General features: G+C 38.4%; 1 protein-coding gene across 7 annotated transcripts in view; it reads right to left on the bottom strand.

The window, feature by feature from the left end:
- Window positions 1-22,458, bottom strand: part of epha7 (eph receptor A7) — a 305,918-nt gene that overhangs the window by 38,690 nt on the left and 244,770 nt on the right. For 2 of the 7 annotated variants that reach the window (XM_060850321.1, XM_060850337.1), the window contains exons 7-10: window positions 19,321-19,489; window positions 9,232-9,340; window positions 8,220-8,261; window positions 6,681-6,736 (exon numbers count right to left, since the gene is read on the bottom strand). In XM_060850321.1, coding sequence (XP_060706304.1) covers window positions 6,681-6,736; window positions 8,220-8,261; window positions 9,232-9,340; window positions 19,321-19,489 — 376 coding nt within the window. Of the gene's footprint in view, window positions 1-6,680; window positions 6,737-8,219; window positions 8,262-9,231; window positions 9,341-14,000; window positions 14,033-19,320; window positions 19,490-22,458 lie in introns of those variants that run through there. The other 5 variants (XM_060850346.1, XM_060850361.1, XM_060850329.1 and 2 more) reach the window with 4 other exon arrangements.

The raw sequence follows: 22,458 nt of genomic DNA, 5'->3' as shown, positions 1-22,458 counted from the left end.
TTTACTATATCACCAATTTTCAGAATTATAGCTGACTGATACCAATTGATTCTCCTACTTAATATTTATTTTGTTTCTGCAATTTGTCCCAGAATAATTTATGAACATCTTATCACAAGTTCTCTGGCAGTTTAAATAACAAGTTTGGTCTTAAGTCTTTGTTTTTTTTGAGGAGATGTGGACTTACTAGCAAGGTCAGGATTTTTTGACCCATCCCTAATTATCAATGAGACATGAGTGGCCATTTTAGAGACCAGTGAGTGAAGTACATTGCTGTAGTTTGGATTCACATTTAGGCCAGACCAGCTAAGGATGATGAATCTTCTTCCAAGAAGAGCATTAGTAGACTAAATGGATTTTTAAAACAATTGACATTAGCTTTTCAGTCATCATTACTGAGACTAGGTTACAAATCAGAATTTTAAAAAATAATTACTTGAATTAAAATTCCACTATCTGCAGTGGTAAAATTTGAATTTGTGCCCTCAGAATATTAATCTTAGTGTCTACATTATTAGCTTCACAATGTTAGCATCAGGCTATCAGTAATCAATTCGTTGAGCATTCCTTATGTAACATCGAATATCATTGGCTAGAAGGGCGATCTGTCATAAATGCTCTCTGACTAACAATGTGCTCATAAATTTTATTTACCTAGGTTTTGGAGAGATTATTTCCACATCCAACCCCACCACCTAAGTTTCTCAAAGTTGTCCAGGCTTACATAAGCCTCTTTTGCTTAACGATGATTAATTTAAGATGGTTAGCATTATGGAGTTAGCCGTGGAAAATATCATTATACTGCAGTAAATGCACGTAAGTAGCAACTGCAATGCAGCCAAAGTTTCCAAACTGAGTGTTGATGGATTGTGGAAGCTGAACCATATCCATCAGAACACAAGTAGAGAGGTTCATTGTGAGTTGCGTGAGGTTAAATGCTTGTGACTGCTGCACTCTAAATGAACAAGTATTGATCAGATTCCAGCCGTGACTGACACCACATATAGACTCACATGCCAGCAGAATTACACGTATGTATCTGCAGGCCTGTGTGCTATGATGACCATGTACACTGACTTTACACAAGAATGTATACTTATAAATGCATGTCTGAGTTGCTGTTGATTAATGTCTATGATCATTCATATCTAGGCCAATGATGTAAAATTATCTTGATATTGGGATATCTGAATGTAAAATTATTAAACAGCTCTAATATTAGAACAAAAATGAATGGTATAATTAAAATGACTATATGGAAATAATTAGAAGTAAGTTTGCAAATTATCATTAAACATATTGGTATAAGTTGGAGATACTGGAAATATAGATTTAAATTGCTGTGTCAGTTATTTCAACTGATGTTAAGCTTTTTAAAATAATCTGTAATTAGGAAAGAATTTTGTAGGGGTCTGAGTAATGCAGCCTATGGTGTGATGTGTGGCAGAAATAGAAGGGAAGTCAGGCAAAGCTCTGACTTCACCAAAAAAGGTGGTCAAAAATAATCCAGCCCATACATTTATTCAGTAGTGCAAGAGGCTATTTGGATCATTCTGCCTGGACCTACTCTTTTAAAGGGCTATCACAACACTCCCACATCCATTTGTTTTGCTGGTAGTTATGAAATGTAACCATTTTCAGCATGTATCCAATTTTCTTTTGGAAGTTAGTGAAAGTCACTGACTCTGCTTCAATCACTCCTTCAGCAGTAATTTGCAGATCATAATTTGCTGAGTTTTCTTTCCTCACCTCCCCTCTGGCTATCTTGCCTATTGTTTTAAATTTACGTCTTCTGGTCATTGAACCTCCTGCCAGTGGTAATCGCGGTATTCCATTCACTCGGTCAAATCTCAATTTGGAACAATTTTGTTGAATTTCCTGTAACTTTCTTAATTTTGAAGAGGGCAACTCCAGGTTGTCTATTCTATATGAACAACTGATGTACTTCATCCCTGGTACCATTCTGCTAAATCCATTTTGCATTAGACAGTCCTTTTAAAGTGCAGTGTTCAGAATTGAATACAGATATAACCAGTGATTTATAACAATTTCCCATAATGTTATAGTTTTGTCTTCTATTCCTGCATTTCTAAAGCCAAAGCTCTCATGTGTGCTTTTGCAACCTGTCCTGTGCTAAGTACTACTAACCAACTCCTATTTTTGTCAACTTCCACCAACTTCCTGTTGCCAAAACCCTGAAATTAATTAATGGCTTAGAACACTGATACCTGTTACAACCCAATGTCTTATCCAGTGTGCTTTGTCTGATTCTAGTCTTCAGTATATACCTTTCCCTGAAGTGATAGAGCATTTATCCACCTGATTTTACTCTCTCATAATTCCGCTATAAATCTCTTTTCTTATCTTTGCTGGTCCATTCTGCCACCTGTCTTCCCTCTTGCTAATGTTTAGACCCGCTTTCATTTGTATGAAGTGCTTTGGAATGTTCGTATTTTAAATTACAAGGAGCTTCCCAAGTTCCTTCCATTCTCCTCCCAAGATATGTCTTAATTCTAATCATGAAAAAGCAAAAGCTTCACTATACCAAAGTGGACTTTATTTCTAACAACAGTTATTCGTGTAAACTAAAGGCCATCAGTCTAGGTTGGATTCTATCTTGACCGTAAAGGTGCAAGAGTCACCTTTTCTCAGAATTAAAGAGGTTTGGCTGCTTGATGGCTGCATTAAGTCAATCAACTCATTAAAATAAACACAAAGTGCTGGAGAAACTCAGCAAGTCCTGGAGCATCTGTGGAAAGGAAAACAGAGTTAACATTTCATGTCAATTATAATCCTTCTTCAGAACTCTTGATCATTGACCTGTTCAGTTATCTGCCGTTCAAATGTGTATGTTTTGGCGTTGGCAAGCATAAACCATTTAAAAACTAATATGTACAAAGGCTGGTTAATGTCAGTCAAATTGATGATTAGTTCAATGCAATTTACAAAGATGAGGCTGGAAACTCTGCAGGGGTCTCCTGATCATCCACAGTGCTGTCAAATGGGTGAATAGCACAACCCCAGGAGAAATGGTCAATTATGCTATTGGTCTAGAGATTCGATTGATCATCTGCTGAAGTTATGGTGGATAATAAAGGAGAACCCATGAAATAATTCTAATTTATAAAGAAAACTTTCTTTTAACAATGAAAATGCAAAGCTGAGAAATCTGAACTGCACCCATAATGGGCATAAAACTGGCATAGTGATGATTTTGTTTACTGAACTCTGATGGTCTAAGGTCTGAGCCAATATTGGCTTTGAGCCTCAATTAGAAGTTGCTGGCACGAAATGGATGTTCCACTGCAGTTGGTTGGCCTGGAACATTAGAAAATCAGCCAGCCCTGATAGATTAGTGGGAAGATGGAACCTGGTGGGGCAGGCGATAGAGGACTCTTAAAACCAATGGTAATGAATGAAAATATTTTGTGCAATGTAGAAATACACTACTAGTCAAAACCTGAACTTCACAGTGCATTATTGCCCAGCTTTTAAGGATCCTTTTAAAAATGTTGATTTGACCTGTTCATAGCTGACATAATGAGTTGTACCATGAAGAGACCAAGTGTGGAATATATTTTGGGGTCCCTTAATCCAACTCTGGTCTTTGAGTTACATATTTAAGTAGCGTAACAGTTGTATCAGGCTGGCACTTTGCATCGTGAAAATCTTTGGAAGTTATTCCAGTATCCAATACTATTTTAGAATATTTTGGTGTAACAGAACACAGTTTGATATTCAAAAGGTTAACAGCAGCAGAAAATCTGCAGCTATAAGTTGAATTTTCCTCAAAGATAATACTGGTATATAGGTATGTAAGGGATAAAAGAATGACTGGAGTAAGATTAGGGTCGACAGTGTGGTGCTGGAAAAACACAGCAGGTCAGGCAGCATCTGAGGAACAGGAAAAGCGACGTTTTGGGCAAAAGCACTTCATCAGATTCCTGATGATGATGATGATGATGATGATGATGATGATGATGATGATGATGAAGGGATTTGGCCCAAAACATTGATTCTCCTGTTCCTAGGATGTTGCCTGATCTGCTGTACTTTTCCAGCATCATACTCTCGACCCTAATCTCCAGCGTCTGCAGTCCTTACTTTCTCCTAGAGTAAGATCAGGGCCAATCAAGGACAGTAATGGGAAGTTGTGCATGGAGTCAGAAGAGATAGGGAAAGTGCAAAAAGAATATTATTTGTCAGTATTCAGCATGGAAAAATAAAATGTTGTGAGGAGAATACTAATAAACAGGCTACTAGATTAGATGGGATTGAAGTTCACAAGGAGGAGGTGGAAGAAATTCTGGAAAGTGTGAAAAATAGATAAAGCACCTGGGCTGGATGGGATTTATCCTAGGATTCTCTGGGAAGCCAGGGAGGAGATTGTTGATCCTTTGGCTTTGATCTTCGTGTCATCATTGTCTACAGGAATAGTACCAGAAGACTGAAGGATAGCAAATGTTGTCCCCTTGTTCAAGAAGGGGAGCAGAGATAATCCTTGTAATTATAGACCAGTAAGCCTTACTTCAGATGTGGGTAAAGTGTTGGAAAAGGTTATAAGATGTAAGGTTTATAATCATCTCGATAGGAATTAATTGATTAGGGATAGTCAACATGGATTTGTGAAGGGTAGGTCATGCCTCACAAACTTTATTGCATTCTTTGTGAAGATGAAAAACAGGAGGATGAGGGTGAAGCAGTAGATGTGGTGTATATGGATTTCAGTAAGGCATTTGATAAGGTTGGACTCAAGATTAGAGTGGTGCTGGAAAAGCACAGCAGATCAGGCAGCATCCGAGGAGCCAGAAAATCAAAGTTTCGGGCAGGAGCCCTTCAACAGGAATGGGCAGTCTGCACTTTCGGCCCATTTGATGAAGTTTCCCATGGTAGGTTACTGCACAAAATACGGACGCATGGGATTGAGGGCGATTTAGTGGTTTGGATTAGAATTGGCTAGCTGAAAGAAGACAGACAGTGATGGTTATAGGAAATGGTCATCCTGGAGTTCAGTTACTAGTGGTGTAATAGAGGGATCTGTTTTGGGTCCATTGCTGTTTGTCATTTTTATAAATGACCTGGATGAGAGCGTAGAAGGATGGGTTAATAAATTTGCAGACAACATTAAGGTCGGTACAAATGTGGATAATGCCAAAGGATATTGTAGGTTCCATAGGGACATAGATAAGCTGCAGAGCTAGGCTCAGAGATGGAAAATGGAGTTTAATACAGAAAAGTGTGAAGTAATTCACTTTGGAAGGAGTAGCAGGAATGCAGAGCACTTAGTGAATGGTAAGATTCTTGGGTAATGTAGATGAGCAGAGAGATCTCGATGTCCATGTAAGTAGATCCCTCAAAGTTGCCACCCAGGTTGACAGGGCTTTTGAGAAGGCATATGGTATATTAGCTTTTATTGATAGAGGGATCGAGTTTTTGAACCATGAGGTCATGCTGCAGCTGTACAAAACTCTGGTGCGGCCACACTTGGAGTACAGCATGCAGTTCTGGTCATGGCATTATAGGAAGGATGTGGAAGCTTTGGAAAGGGTTCAGAGGAGATTAATTAGTATGTTGCCTGCTATGGAGGTAAGGTCTTACAAGGAAAGGTTGAGGGACTTGAGGCTATTTTTGTTAGAGAGAAGAAGGTTGAAAGGTGACTTGATTGAGACATATAAGATAACCAGAGGGTTAGATCGGGTGGACAGGGAAAGTCATTTTTGAGGATGGAGATGGCTAGCATGAGGGACATAGCTTTACATTGAGGGGTGACAGATATAGGACAAATGTCAAGAGGTAGTTTCTTTACTCAGAGAGTAGCAGGGGTGTGAAATGCACTGCCTGCAACAGTTGTAGACTCGCCAACTTTACAGGCATTTAAATGGCCATTGGATAGGCATATGGGTGAGAATGGAATAGTGTAGGTTAGATGGGCTTCAGATTGGTTTCACAGGTTGATGCAACATCAAGGGCTGAAGGGCCTGTACTATGCTGTAATGTTCTGTATTCTATATTCTACAACATAAATGAAACTAACAATTATAAATGCTGTAAATCTGTGATAAGCACAGAAATACTGCAAATACATGGCAGATCTGTCAGCAACTAAAAAGAGAATAGGCAGATTAAAGGGGCAGTGTAGACATTTCATCATTTCCAATGGAGGATCTGTACCTGGAATGTTAATTTGTTGTTTATGTCTTTAAGTATAATTCGATGTCCTGTTCACTTTGAGCATTTTCTGTTTGTATAGATTTGTCTAACTATACAATTTTTACCCCTGACAGCTGTTCTGCCCACATTGAAGTCAACTGGTTACACAGATAGACTCAAAAACTGATACCAAAATTAAAAGGATCATTATTTTATTATTTTATGGTGGCATACCCTCATGTTGTGTAAAGTTCAAATTAAAAGCAGCAATTTCAATTTAACAGTTCCGTAGACTTCGATGGAATGATGCAGGATAATCAATATAAACAAAGTGAGAAGCATAGTACATGACTCATTAAGAGCCCAATTTCTACAGTATTCTACAGTCATGTTTGACGAGTGCAGACTTTGAACTGTGTTAAACCAATGATGGAAAATAACTTTATAAGAGCTGCAGAGAATGATGAACATTAGGGCAACAAAATAGCTCAAGTGCTTCTGAGAGCTGGAAGGTTAATTAGTTTACTTACAGTGGAAATACAGCTCTTCATCTCCTTCCTGTTCAGCTTTGCTGTAGCCACAGTGCCTGAACAAGAAAATTAGATAATTCATTAAAGTAAATACATCTTTGATAAATGTCAACATAAGCTGCTAAATATAGATGCCAGCACTTGCAATAGGACTGACATATCAAAGTTGCTATTCAGCTTAGGATTCTCAGTGTACAATTTGGTCATTCCAGGGCTTAATATTTTTTATAAATGCACAAATGAAATTAATTTTTTTTCATGTTTATGCATATCTCATGAATCAGTCTGATCATTCTGTGCCTGTGCTGCATTCTTTGGATATGTTGCTCCTGTACTACATATTACTGCATATGATGAATATTCTGAAGTGAAATTCAAATTTAGCAGCGATGCAAAATGTTTGGTCACAGATCAGCAATCTATTGTCTATTTGTACAACTTGTCTCTCTGTGAAAGTCAACGTTGTAAAATAGAATCATACAGCACAGAAACAGACCCTTCAACCCGACTGTCCATGCTGACCAGATTTCCGAATCTGAACTAGTCCCATTTGCCTGCATTTGGCCCACATCCCTCTTAAGATTTCCTCTCCATGTGCTTGTCCAAATGTCCTTTTAAACGTGGGGTTGCTTTGCTAACATCTATTGAACACTCTCGTTTAAGTTTCATTTTATCTTTGTGCAATCTGATAGTTTGCACATTATTGGGTTGTATGCTTTGTATTTGCAGACTATTATGCAGCACCAATTTGAGGTGTACCATACTGCATATTTGTACCATAATCCAAGTAATTACCAGGGTAAGGAAATGTTCTGCTTGCCTTGCATGCTGTTGTGTAGCCTGAATTTATCATATGGACTGGTATCACATATACTCATGGAGGATGACAAAACTTAAACTTTCTGATTTACAGAAGTAAATTTGTGTTGCCTCACCATATATAATTCTGTGATAATAACAATGTGCACTACAGTGAAAATGTAAAATAAAGAATGAAGGGAACTGTGGGTTTAAGTTACAAAGTCACAGAAAATAACCTAAATTTACCAATATACTAATCTTATTTTAATCTGCAGCCCGGTTATGAACCTGGCAATAATTCTGTACAATATTTCTGTATGTACCTGACAAATGAGAATAGTTAATGCTTTAATATCTAAATCTTCACTCTGGTCATCTTTATAGTAATGATAATGCAAAGATTGGAAATGTTAGAATCCTCATGATGTTATCAAAAACTTGATGCTCAAAGCACTGAATGGCCTCCTGCTCCTGATTTGTATGTTCATATATTCATGACTTCCACACAAATAAAGTGCAATTCCTACCCTACATGCAGATGAGTTACAAATATTAGACAGGGGAGACAATGCTTTTCTAAGGCAGTATTTTTGACACGCAACATTACTCCTCTCCTGTGGCTTTATGCCTTCTGACCATCTTCTGCATTCTTAACAGTCTTTCTCTCACAGCATTCGATACAGCACTTAGACAATTATCATAAACAGAAACAAGAAAAAAAATACAGCAACAACTTACATTTCTATCGCTCTCCTCACGTAAGGAAAACATCTCAGAATGCTTCACACGGTGGAAGAAAGATGAACATCAAGCAGGAGAAAAAGGGAAACAGTAGTTTAGGGGTGAGGGCCAAAAGCATGGAGGAACAGAAAGGTTTTTAGGAGGTACTTTCAGGAAAGGAAAAGACTGCCAAGACACAAGGTTTCAGGACGATGGAGTGGAGGACAGTGGCAAGTAGGGTGTTGGTGGGAGCTGAGGAGAGTGGCTTCTGCATCAAATTTAAGCTGAAGAACCTTCAACTCCTCCAGGTGTTATTATTAGCCGATTGTGTCGATGCTGGAAGCAAAGAGGTTTAAAAAAAGAGACAAACTTGCATTTATATAGCGCCTCTCATGACCTCAGGACGTCCCACAGTGCCTTACAATGAAGTACTTCTGAAGTAGGCTGTACTTTATCAGATTACTTGTGGACTTTGACCCTAGGCCTGCAGATTATGTCACCAAGGAATAGCATATCAATGGCACAAATAATGAAGTGGAGGGAGTCAAGGATAGAGTCCTGAGGTACATTTGTGGTAACTTTTTAGGTATGAGAGGAGGAATCACTGGAAGGAATGAAACTTTGGCACAACACGCTTGAGGTGAACGTTGAAGCAGAGCCATGCCAACGAAATGAATTGACGGGATTTCACATCGGAAGACATTACACATATCATGTACAACAAAAAGCCATGGAATGAATAAATGTTTGATTAGTTGCTCATTTAATTCTTGCATACATAACCATCTGAAGACTGAACATCCATATTAACTCTCATTCTTCATTACTCTAATTAATTGACTTGATTTTCTATTCTTGCAACATGATCTGTATAAGCTTAGGGCTGATTGAGTGGACTGTTTCCTTCCCAGCAATCATACATACTGCAATCATCCCCTCTCCCACAACAGCATGCACTTTAATTGTACACACCACGATCACGTACCCCTCGATCGTGTGCCCCACGTCTGCATGTTCCTTAGTTCCATACCTTCGTCCAATAATGAAACCAAACACCATGAAGACCAGAATGATGGTCCCTGCTACGGCAACAACAGCGATGATAATGACTGGGTTCTGTTCAGTGGAAGCAGCTGTAGCTACAAACAGAATGAAAATCATTTCACATCAGGATGGCTGAAATTGCAGCAGGATAATATTTCACAAAAGTTTGAGAGGAAGACAAACCTCCAGATGAACAAAAGCCCAAAATAAATTAACATAACTCAGTGCAAACAATGGAAATTTTTCTTGGAAAGAGCAGCAGCTTTTGTACTGTCGAGCATTCGAGTTGAAGAATCTATTATTCTGTTCATGAACATGTCACAGCCTTTTATAGTTTTATTTTCCAGAATATATGTGCATCCCGAATAAATGCTGAAAACTGAGAGATTATTAAAATGGTTAATTAACAGAACAAGAATTTTCTATTTATCTACAGGAACTAATGACAAACCTGAAGCATCTTCAACCATCTGCTTGAATCTTCTCTTCAATAATCATGTATTTCAACTAATCAGTTCGACTATTGCTGAAAACACTGAAGTTAACTTGCGATCTTAAGAATGCAGCTCAGAGTTCTGCTGTTAATGCAGTCAGAAATTCCATGCTTAAAATGAGGCTGGCCAAATACATGTATTTAACAGGAGTGTACAGAGGCAGAAAATTGACATTATTAGAGAATTATGAGATGTCAAATTGACCCATTTAAATCATAAATGTTTTAGCATTCACAGATAAAGAATGGAACAATACTCCTCTTATTAGATTACTCACATTTATCTTTATTAATTACTGTCAACTTGCTTTTGTTATTGTTCTCATTCCATAGTCAGAGCACTTTAAAGTCTGCTGCCAGAAAGTACAAACTAAAGACTAAATATTGGAATTGAAGATTTATTCAATTGATGTTGAACAGCATGCAGTTTACACAAGATCTACAGCTAGGATTATGCTTTCTATCTTTAACATAAAAAGGTGAAAAGGTCATCAAGACCTCAGTGCATCAAATGATCAAGTCAGCTGATAAATATTCACAGCAAAAATAAATGGATATAATATCCAGCAATATATAATTACTTTTTCCACTGTGATTCAATATCCTTTTAATTGTGTTTATTGAAATTGTATGGATGAAACAGAAAATAACTTTATTAGAATGAACTATACCATTGTGAAAGAAACCAAAGTTTGCATGGATTTTGATTTAAGAAATTCTAGTGTCAAGCAGAGAAGGATTCTGAAATACCGCAGTAGTGGGATGGTGACTTATTATACATGGAGACTTTTTCTCTGCTAATTCACTGTGCTAATGCTGAGTGACATGAGCAATGCTGAGGTTTGGGGTTGAATCAGACTAGACCAGCAAGGCCATCATTTATGCCTTTCACAAATGACATGGTGCTAGGTGATTGTTGATGACCCAGCTGCCCTCATTACTATTCATTTTTCTATTTTATAAAATTTGCTAAACAACATCCAGAGAATATGAAAAGGAATCCAAATCGGGCGCCCGGATAATCCAGCTCGCTGCTTATTCTGAACACCTTCCATTTTGGACATTGGGCACCAACTGCATACTCCAAGAGCACCAGCTACAAGCACCCCACGTCCAGTATCTAAAACCCTCATGGCACAACTCCATCCACATACAGGTTATTAATGCACTTTAATGCTATGCCTCAGGCAGAAGCTATCTTTGTAGTGCTGCACACTGTGGTTTTCAAGACCATGCAACCAGCTTATAGAGTGGACCATGCTGGATGTCGAGGCTCTTAGCTTGATTTTAGATTACTTACAGTGTGGAAACAGGCCCTTCGGCCCAACAAGTCCACACCGACCCGCCGAAGCGCAACCCACCCATACCCCTACATATACCCCTTACCTAACACTACGGGCAATTTAGCATGGCCAATTCACCTGACCCGCACATCTTTGGACTGTGGGAGGAAACCGGAGAACCCGGAGGAAACCCACGCAGACACGGGGAGAACATGCAAACTCCACACAGTCAGTCGCCTGAGGCGGGAATTGAACCCAGGTCCCTGGCGCTGTGAGGCAGCAGTGCTAACCACTGTGCCACCGTGCCGCCCAATGACACCCTTGCTGTCATAGCATTCATTCACTCTGAACCCACCTGGATGCACACAGCACCTATACTTTGCAATGCTTTACCTTCCCTTTTTTTTGCACTTTGCACATTCAACCAGGAATATTCTGCTCATATGATGATGTCTTGCCTTACTGTTTACAGCCGGCACAAAGAAAGGCTCTTGGCGTGGCTGTCAGCAAATCTTATTTCACAGTTATTTCACATTATATAACAGGATAATGGCTACTTGTTCGTATGCATTCTGAACAAAATTCATACTTAAAATAATGACAATGAAAATATATTCGCAAATGCATGCATTTACTAATGCACTTGCAATTGTGGGCAGAAGTGTAATTATTTGATCTCTTCCTGATTTTCTCCACTGAAACTAGGTCAAACTGCAGTTTCCAAATAATCCCTACAGTAACTAAACAAGTCAGCCCAACTGGTGCCAGCTAACTATTGTAGAAATCTAGCTAGAGGCCCCAAAGCTTCAATCACAGATGGAGTGATTACTTACTACCTTTAACTGCTAGCCATCGATACTGAATTTTAAATTCCCAGTTCTTCGTTTAGCTTGATTGCAAGGCGAAGAATAAGTGCCAGAGAGTAATGAAGTACTGCACTTGTCATAAGCACCGCAATTACAACAATGTTATCTAATTAAGAGAACCTAAACTGATCAGAAAGCTAATAATATGCCCCTGTGTAAGTGTACTGCAATACTAGAAAAGAGGACATCAATGAAATCTTCAGGGCTTTCTGGAAAGTTTTGATCCCATATGGGCTGACCTTAACACTACAGGTGAAGGTTGAGCTTGAGGCAAGATTAGAAAATTACTGAGTTAATCTACTTATGTTGGTGTGAGATGAAGGGTGCCCATAGGAAAAAAAACCTCGTGCTCGGGGAAATTAAAGCTTAGTTAGGCAGGAATCAATTACATTCATTTGGAAACCTTAATTAAACAATGTTTAACCATTCCCTTTCTTGTTGTCATTGTGCAACAATGACATTGTTGGTAACTGATTTAATATTCACAAGTAGTCCTTCCACTTAACAATTAGCATTAAAAAAATAGGAAACCAGGCAAGGAATTTGCATAAAATGATAATGTCGTTAAAAGGTGTAAAAAGGAAAATGTAAGGTACTCAGAGGGAAGAAGTACTGAGACTTACAATAATTGCTTTATCTTAAAACTGCTCCAAAACCATTCCCATAATGTTTAACTGCATATGGGAATTAAATACAAGTTAATGAGAACTAAGACAATAATCACATTGAGTCAGTGACTGAGAGAACTGCTTTAAAATTCTAACAAGACCACAGCCTTGAAATCACTTCCTCATACCTGACGGGTATTTAGTTTCGGTTAACTATTTTCAATTACTATAGTAATTATTCTTTTATTAACAGTTATTATTTCTGATCATCAGGATCACATTGAAATATTAGGGATTTTGGTCTAACCAAAACAAATTCACCAAGTGAATAATGCACTGCTGACCACAGAAAAATGGTCAACACGTGTCCTCCAAAACAATCATGTTGCAATAACACTTAAAATCTGTCACATAATACGACCAGCCTTTAACAGTAAAAGCAATATATATTATCATACTACTAGGACAATAAAATTGTATCTGCAGTGTACAATGCAGCAAGTTACTATCAGCACTAATTAGTACATATAATACAAGACATTGAAAATTTAATCATTGCTAAAGATGCATAACACACCATATACATTCAATATATAACAATGTTAGTACAACATACAACAGCATTTTCAGCATGTATCGTCATTATGCAATGTAAACAAGTGTTAAAGTCAGCAGTTATTAATAAGCAGTGTATTATCAGTCACATGCAAACATAATATCAGAGTTTGACAGCATGCTCAACTTACATAACAGTTAGCATAAACTAGCACAGTCAATATACACCCTTTGGCAGAGTCAATATAGGTCTATATTAAATACACCATTAGTATCTACATAATATTGTTCAAATAACAATAAGCATGTAGTAGCTTTTTCTCAATTCAGACAAGAATCAATATGTGAGCAGTATTTGTAATAGTCAATTTATCGAGCATTTCTAATGCATACAATTTACTTGGCATATCATAGCAGACTTAGCACCATGAATTGGTATCTAACAAAATTGTTTATCTATACTGTAGTCGGCATTTCTTAAACAGTAAAGCATAATGAAAAGGGTACAAGGCAGGTCAACGTGCTTTGGTTCTCAAAAGGCATTTTTTAAAAGCAAGTCACAAAGTGTTTTGGAGCAGTGACTTCTAGACATCAGTTCCAAGAAAGCATGTTTCTGGCAGAACATCTGGAGTATTAATAGATGGAAAGTTTATATTGCTGAGTTCATAACAGCCCAGAAAGTCAGTAGTTTAGTTGTGACTTCAGAACACAGGGTTCAGGTCTTGGCTCAGAAGAATCTGGAGGTCAGTTCACATGGAAGAATTGTTTCTTTGATCAGAAGAATCAAGCTTTTGGTTCAGGGAAATCAGTCTCACTAGCCAAAGTGTGGTTGTTTGAAGAACTTTCAAAAAAGGAGAGTTTAGATGGAAATTTTCAAGTTGCTAAAACTGGAAAACTTTAGGCTATCAGAACAGTGAAAGATTCATGCCAGAAGCCTCCACAAGGAATGGCAAACTTATCTCCATTGTTCAAGGAAAATAACCTGGGAGGAGTCAATTACGTAAATCTTACAGTTAAGATAGGAGTGTTATCTCTATTGAATTATATCTTTCATAAAGGGGAAATTGAGAAACAGGTTAAAATCTGTTTCTCTGTGTGTTCATACCTTTCTAACTGTTCTAGATATATTGCTTTATTTTCTCTCTCGTCTTTATAATAAATTAATAGTCTGCTATTAAAGAACATTTCTAACCTCATAAGAATGTTTCAGTGACTAACCATCATGTTAATGAGTTGCAAAAATTATACATTGATCTATCAAGCCATAGTTCATTCTGGGATCCAGCTTGTCCAGTATTACCATCAGCTGCGGTCATAACAATAGAACAGCATAGGTGTGATGTAGCAAACGCTATCATATTTAACTAGAAAAATTGGGTATCATTTGTCATGTTTATTATTCATTAAAATTAAATCATCTTTTACTAGTCAATAGAAGATGACTATGGTGAAATCTGAAATAAAACTAAAACCACATTTGCTGAACCCATTGGTAACCTAACAAGAAAGAAAAATGTAAACTTTTCAATTACTGACTCTTGCATATGATTGCACAGGTTCAGAGCTGAGACAAGGTATGTTGATCTGATTAAGATGGCCTTATGTAATGAACCAAACACAGAGAATGCTGCAGAAACTCAGCATGTCTAGCAGCATCTTTGAAAAGAGAACAGAGTTAATGTTTTGAGTCCAGTCTGACTCTTCTTCAGAATTGTGTATGTAATGAATTATTCAATGAAATTCTGTTCACCACCTTTCAGCAGCAGCACCCCATAAAGAAATCTGCTATGTTTGAAAAACAACATTCATGCCTTTCCCTTAATGTTGTGGATTCTTTTTTTTAAATCATAGTTGCAGTTTCTTAGGCCCCAGTTGCAATCTGGCTGTCATTAGAAGCTGGGGATTAGACAACACATTTGCTGGATTTGTGAGACTTCTCAGTGAGTTTTAACCAATGACTGTCTCATAGTCAACCCAAACCCTTCTCCATGCAATACTCACAGATGTGTCCTTCTAAAATGGGCACTGAATAACCATCAGGACCATTACACTGAACCCTGAGACACAGAATTAGACCAATACATGTCTGAGCTGAAAATGTGTTGCTGGTTAAAGCGCAGCAGGTCAGGCAGCATCCAAGGAACAGGAAATTCCTTCCTCCATTCCTGATGAAGGGCTTATGCCTGAAACGTCAAATTTCCTGTTCCTTGGATGCTGTCTGACCTGCTGCACTTTAACCAGCAACACATTTTCAGCTCTGATCTCCAGCATCTGCAGACCTCACTTTTTCCTCCAATACATGTCTGATGCAGAGTGTATATTTCAAACATCCCTCCTAATCCTTCTGCCACTTAGCTTGAATCTATGGCCCTCAGATTTTCAACTCTCTGCTAAGTGAAACTGGTCCCTCCTGTCTACTGTATCTCTACCCCTTACAATTTTGTATACCTCAAATGTGTCAATCCTCAGCCTTCTCTGTTCCAAGAAAAACAACACGAACCTCTCCAATTTCTTCAGCCCTGGCAACATTCTAGTAAATCTTCTTTGCACTCTCTCCAGATTAATTCAGGTTTAACCTCGGCACAACACTGTGGCCAAAGGGCCTGTTCTGTGCTGTACTTTTCTATGTTCTAGCAATTATGTCCTTCCTGTAATGAGGTGACCAGAACTGCACTCAATACTGCAATCTTAGCCTCACCAGTGTCTTGTACAGTTTCATCACTATGTCCCTATATTTCTGCCAATGAAGGACAGCATTCCATATGCCAGCTTGACAACCTGTCTAAATGTACCGCTATCTTTAGGAACCTGTGCACTTGCACACCTCGATCTCTCATCCCATTGACGTCTCTCAATATATTCTCATTTATTGTGTATTCCACTTTACTGTTTAACCTCCCTAAATGCATTACCTCACACTAATCAGAGTTAAACTTCATCTACCACTTGCCTGTCCACTCCACCTACTCATCTACATCATTTTGGAGCTTACAGCTATTCTCTACACTATCCACTACATGGCCAATTTTTGTGTTGTTTGCAAACTTCCCAAATGTACTCCCCACGTTCAAATCAGAATCATTAATGTATAAAACAAACAGCAGGAGTATCAACACCAAGCCCTGCAGAAATGGGATGGGCAGCCATTGACCATTCCTCTTTGTTTCCTGTCACTAAGCCAACTTTGGATCGAATTTGACACATTACCCTGCACCCCCTGGGGTTTTACCTTTTTGAACAGTCTACCATGTGGGATTTTGTTAAATGCTTTTCTAAAATCCATGTGGATAACATTCATTGCAGTACCCTCATCGATCCTCCTTGTCACTTCCTCAAATAATTCAATCAAATATGTTAGGCATGACCTTCCCTTAACCAATCCATGCTGACTATCCCTGACTAATCCATGCCTTTCAAAGTGACAGGTTATCTGATCTCTCAGGACTGATTCTAGCAATTTGTCCACCACCAAGTAAGATTAACAGGGCTATCATCATTTGGCATTTCCTTTGTAGCTTTTTTAAACAATGGAACCACATTGAGAAATAATTTTCACAGCATCTGTTATTTCCTCCCTGACCTCCTTCAACATTCTCGGGAATAATCTAGCCAGTCCTGGCAACATCAAGGATCCCACCTGATCTAACACTTCCTCCCTTACTGTGATTATTTTGTCTTATTTTTCATACTGTTTCTCCTAGTTAATAAAATCTACATCATATCTACAGCATCCCTTTCCTTTATGGAGACAAAGAATTCAAAAATTCTTCCCATGTCCTTTGCATCTTCACGCAAATTTCCTTCTTGATCTCTGATAGGTCCTACTTTTTCCTTAACTATCTTGTGCTCTTTATATGCTGGTAAAATATCTCTGGGATTTCCCAGATATTGATTGCTAACATTTTTTCATGCCCTCCTTTTGATTTCCTTCTTTCTTTTCTCACTTCATCCTTGTACTTTCTATACTACTCTTGGCTATCTACAGTGTTGAGATTTTTGTGATGATCATAAGATTTATTTTCTGTTTAATCCTCCTTTGTATTTTCTCTCAACAACCACAGGGATGTAGATTTGGAAATACCATTCCTATCTTTGGAGGGGACATGTCTGCTTTGTGCTCTAAGTATTTCACTTCTTTGTGCCTCCCATTGGTTTAACACTAATTTATTCTTTAGCAGTCTTACCCACTCCACCTCAGCCAAATCATTTCTCAATTTTGTTAAATTTGCCTTCCCCCAGTTTAAAACTTTTACTCCTGATTTATTTCTTTCCTTTCCCATAATAATGCTAGATCTAATTGAATTGTGGTCACTATCCCCAGTATGGTTGTCCCCCAGTGCCACTTTCCCATCTTAATTTCCCAAAGCTAAATCTAGAATTGTATCTCCTCTCATTGGGCTTGTCACATATTGTTTACAAAACTTTCATGGACTCAGTCCATGAATTTTTCAACCTCAATATGCCTTATATTGTCTGAATCCCAGTTGATATTGGGATCACTAATGTCTCCTACTATCACTGCCCACTTATTCCTACAGGCAGACATTTATCTGCATAGATGTTCTTCTCTCTCCTTCTCAATATTTAGGGGTCTACAGTATATTCCTAGTAGTGTGAATGCCCCTTTTTTATTCCTAAGCTCACCCATAAAGCCTCATGTAATAACCTGGTTTGTTTACTATCCCTTCTCCAAACCTTAACCGATTCTTTAACCAATACTGGTGCACCATCTCCTTTTTGTCACCCACACTATCCTGCCAAGAAAGTCTGTACCCAGGGACATTCAGTTAGTTCCTCTTTTTGGACAGGTTTCCACTGTAGCAACAACATTGTGCTGCCATGTGATTGTCTGTGCCCTTAATTCATCGTCCTTGTTTGTAACACTCCTTGCCTTGAAATATCAACAGCTTAATCCCATCAATTCCTTGTGCTGGATGCTTTTTAATCCTTTTTTTTGTCTCTCTAAGTTGCTGATCTCATCAGTAACTAATGTGCCAACTCCTGTCTCCTGATCTGAATCTGATCCATCTAAGCCTACACTTTGGTCCCCATTGACATGACAGCTCAGTAGTTAGCACTGCTGCCTCACAACACTAGGCACCCAGGTTCAATTCCAGCCTTGGGTGACTGTCCATGTAGAGTTTGCACATTCTCTCCATGTCTGTGTGGGTTTCCTCCAGGTGCTTCAGTTTCCTCCCACAATCCAAAAGATGTGCAGATTAGGTGAATTGGCCATGCTAAATTGCCCATAGTGTTAGGTGCATTAGTCGGGGGGGGGGGGGGAGTTACTCTTTGGAAGGTCAGTGTGGACTTGTAGGGCCAAAGGGCCTGTTTCTACAGTGTAGGGAATCCAATCAATCTCCCCACCATACTATTTTAAACCTCTCTAACTGAACTAGTAAAAGAACATTTATCCCCATGAGGATATTTGTCCTAGTTCTGTTCAGGCACAGACTGTCAGGCTTGTTCAGATCCCACCTTCCCCAGAAACGGTCCAAAAGCCTCTAGAACCTAAACTCCTCCCTGGTGCACCACTTCTCCAGCTATACATTCATCTGATTTATCCTTTTATTCCAGTGGCACTGGGAGTATTCCCAAGCTTACTATATTTGAGGTCCTAATTGTTAATTTATTTCCTAACTTTCCATATTCAGATTTCAGGTTCTCATCCCTTTGTATACCTATATCATTGGTACATATGCACTTGACATTAAAATCTAAGAATTCAATGATGTAGCAAGCTCTAAGTCATTTGTGGGGGAAATTACAGACAGTCTAGTATCCTTTCCCAATGCAATTCTCTTCCATTCTTCCTTTTGCTTCTAATAGCTGTACAAAATCATGATTAGCCAGAAAATAACCTGTCATTGGTGGGATGAAGCTGGCAATGAAGCAGTCTGGGGTAACTTACCTTTTGTTTAAAATAAAACAAAGAACTGTAGCTGCTGGAAATCTGAAAGAAAACAAAAACAGAAATTGCTGGAGAAACTTGGCAGGACTGGCAGCATGTGTGGAGAGAAACCACGGTTAACATTCTGAGTTCAGTGACACTTCTCCACAACTGAAGGTCTTAAGTAGAGCCATTGGAGTTGAAACATTAACTCTGTTTTCTCTCTGTGAATGCTGCCAGGCTAGATGAGCTTTTCTAGCAATTTCTGTTTTTGTTATCTTTTACTTTCCCTTACTACAAATTTTGAATCAGGTTGAATCTGTTTTGAGTACATTTCCCTGCCTGAAAACGCAGAAGGAAATACATGTCACATCTCTTACCTGTACTCTCCTCAAGGGTTAAGACCTCCAGCCTAGGACTGTAGTTCCCATAGCCAGCTGTGGTGAATGCTCGGATCTGGAATATGTAGGCTGTGCCTGGTTTCAGGTTATTGATTGTAGTTGATGTTGAGGTAGCTTTGACTGTAGAATAAGTCCGTTCTTTTAGATTCTGGAAAACAAATAACTTGTATTTAAGGCTGCAACAAGATTTCAAAAAGGGGGAGACAGTGTTCATAATTTTGGAGCCACTGCATTAACAAAATAAATGTTTTTTTTAAACATACTACATGAGTACACAACATACATAATAGAACATACATGAATGTGTTAAAGGTTCTATAATTAATTGAAAAATTCAAATAACACTCAGAAACCACCAGGGCTTGCATCACCTAAAGTTTTGTGATAAAACTATAGCCTTTGAAATTTAGCCTGGGAATCCACTGCACTCAATCTTGTTAAAATAGATTTTTTAAAAGCTTATTCCAGTCTATTATTTTCATACTTTAATCTTTGTTCTGATTAAATCTCTCTAAAGGAAGAACACAGCTTTCAAATAAACTCTGTTAAATACACATAATTCAACTCCAGTTTCTAGTTCCAGAACTAATTCATTTTTATCACTTCATCAGCACAACAAAAACCAGCTTCAAAGTGAATGCTTTCCACTTTGTAGAGAAAAGACATTTACTGCTGTGGAGGGAGTGAGAGTACCATTTTGCTGCCAGGTGGAATTTCTCCCTGGAGGTTTGTTATTGGTATATCAGTCAGTATCTGCTATTACAATATGATTTGTTAATGTCTGAAAGGTTAGATACCAATTTTCTGTTGCAGCTAGGTGATATCACTGAACTGATACAGCTTTTATCAATCACAATGTTATGATAATTTTTTTTTAACCTGGCTGCTGTCTTTGTTCAGAGTTGGAATCTCAAACTTCATCTCCCTCTCACATCTATGACTGTCTATCAACATCAACCTTAGGCTTTGAACTGGCTTTCATATGCATGCAAGTAACGCCCCACATCAGTTACCACTATTATCTTCAAAAGCTGTGCTTGTTCCAAGGAATTGAAATTTTGACCATAATCAAATCTCTCTCCAGAATATGGTACCACATTCACATACACAAGAAAATTTAATGATGCAGGTGAGAGTTCTTTAAATTGTTAAAAATGTAAAACTTTTTAAATTTCTAAGTGATATTATGTAAAGTAGCACTGAGGGAGTTTGCCTCACATAATATGTACTGATTGCCAATGGAGATTTGTTTCTTATCATAGTTTTCTCTCTTGTCCTACTTGTGCATGGTGCACCTCTACCCCCTTAAAACAGAAATTACCACATTTTAGAATAAAATGTTAAGGAAAGCGAGTAAACAACTCCTCCCGAAAATAAAGGGAAGGTGGCAGAGTTCATTGTCTCGAGATAAATGAGAAAATAAGTTCACTAGGATGTAGACCCTAAGCTGTTATACTACAACAAGTGACCATAAATAAAGTCTATTGTTAGTTGTTTAAGATATGGGTTGGGCAGGTGAGTCATAAAACCAAATACTGTACTATTCTCACCCAGTATGTGGTCAGACGTTGATCTCCCAGTGGAGACAGGAATTGAGACATGAAATGCTGATCATTTATTTTACTGGGGAGAAAAGTTCTCACCTTTGTCATTTTTATGCGTCATTTTCTTGGCTCAGGAAGGTCTTAGGTTTGAAATGTCCACACGTTTTGGAAGTCATGATCACAATTGGGATATCTGCCTCCCTCCACTATTTGTGTGTACTACTGTGTGTGTTTTGGAAACTTGATAAAATACATAACCATCAAATGATCAAATAATGCAAAAAGAGGCCATTCAGCCCATTGAGTCTGAACCAACCCTCCAAAGAGCATCCATGCAGACTCAGCACTGCACCCTATCCCTGTATCCCCACATTTACCATGGCTAACCCACTTAGTCTGCATAATCGCTGGACACTATCATAGCAATTTAATATGGCCAATCCACCTAACCTGCATAGTGGTAACTGGAGGAGTCACTAGAAACCCACAAAGCTATGGGCAAATGTGTAAACTCCAAATGGGTAAAAGAAAATCCAACAAATTGACCCATCCAATTGATTGAGTGGTAATTGGCTTTGAATCTGAAAAAAAATCATCAGATCATTTTTCAGGTTCTTTCAGTTCAGGGCTTGAAATGATTTGATACTTGTGTCCATTATAAATACTTAACTCAGTTTCATAACCTGGTGAAATACTGAGCTCACACAGCTGCTCATTCTGATTAAATCTCTGAAACACGGTTGCTTTCTTACACAACTTAATCTGGATGGGTTTTTGAATTGGAGGGATTATGTCACAGGCACTGCAGGATAATTTTTCCATAAGAACAAATGCTTGAATGAGTTGTTTTTTAATTAGACAATGAAAGGTGTACTTTATTTTCACCTGAATCCACTGCTATTTCAGCACCTCAGGTCTGTATCTAGTGGATTTGGTACACTCACAGAATCATAGAGTCATACAGCACAGAAACAGGCCTTTCAGTCCAACTCATCCATGCTGACCAGACTTCCCAACATGACCTAGTTCCATTTGACATGTATTTGGCACTTTCCCCTCTAAACCTTTACAATTCATAAATACATCCGGATGCCTTTTAAGTGCAATTGTACTTGCCCTCACCATTTCTTCTGGCAGCTCATTCCATGCATGCAAGACCCTGAGAAAACAATTTTGGCTATTCATCCTATCCAGGCCCCTCATGATTTTATAAACCTCAAGAAAGTTACACTTCAGTATCTGATGCTCCAGGGGAAAAAAAGTCCCAGCTTATTCAGCCTCTCCCTGCAGCTCAAACTTCTCCAATGCCAGCAACAAGCTTTAAATATTTTTTGCACCTTCTAAGTTTAACAACATCCTTCCGATAGAAGGGGGACCAGAATTGTACACAATATTCCAAAACTGGCTTTATCAATGTACTGTACTGCTGCAACATAATGACTCAACTCCTCTACTCAATGTTCTAACCAGTGAAGTCAGTGACGCATACTCCTCCCACGTTGCCTTGCAGCTTGCAAACTCCACAATGAACTTGAAAATCCCCAGAGCAAACCAGTTACGAGTTGAATGTGCA

Source organism: Hemiscyllium ocellatum, chromosome 3 (genome assembly GCF_020745735.1).
Source record: "Hemiscyllium ocellatum isolate sHemOce1 chromosome 3, sHemOce1.pat.X.cur, whole genome shotgun sequence".
Lineage (NCBI taxonomy): Eukaryota > Metazoa > Chordata > Chondrichthyes > Orectolobiformes > Hemiscylliidae > Hemiscyllium > Hemiscyllium ocellatum.
Note: the sequence above shows the minus strand (reverse complement) of the source record. Positions and strands in the feature narration are given on the sequence as shown.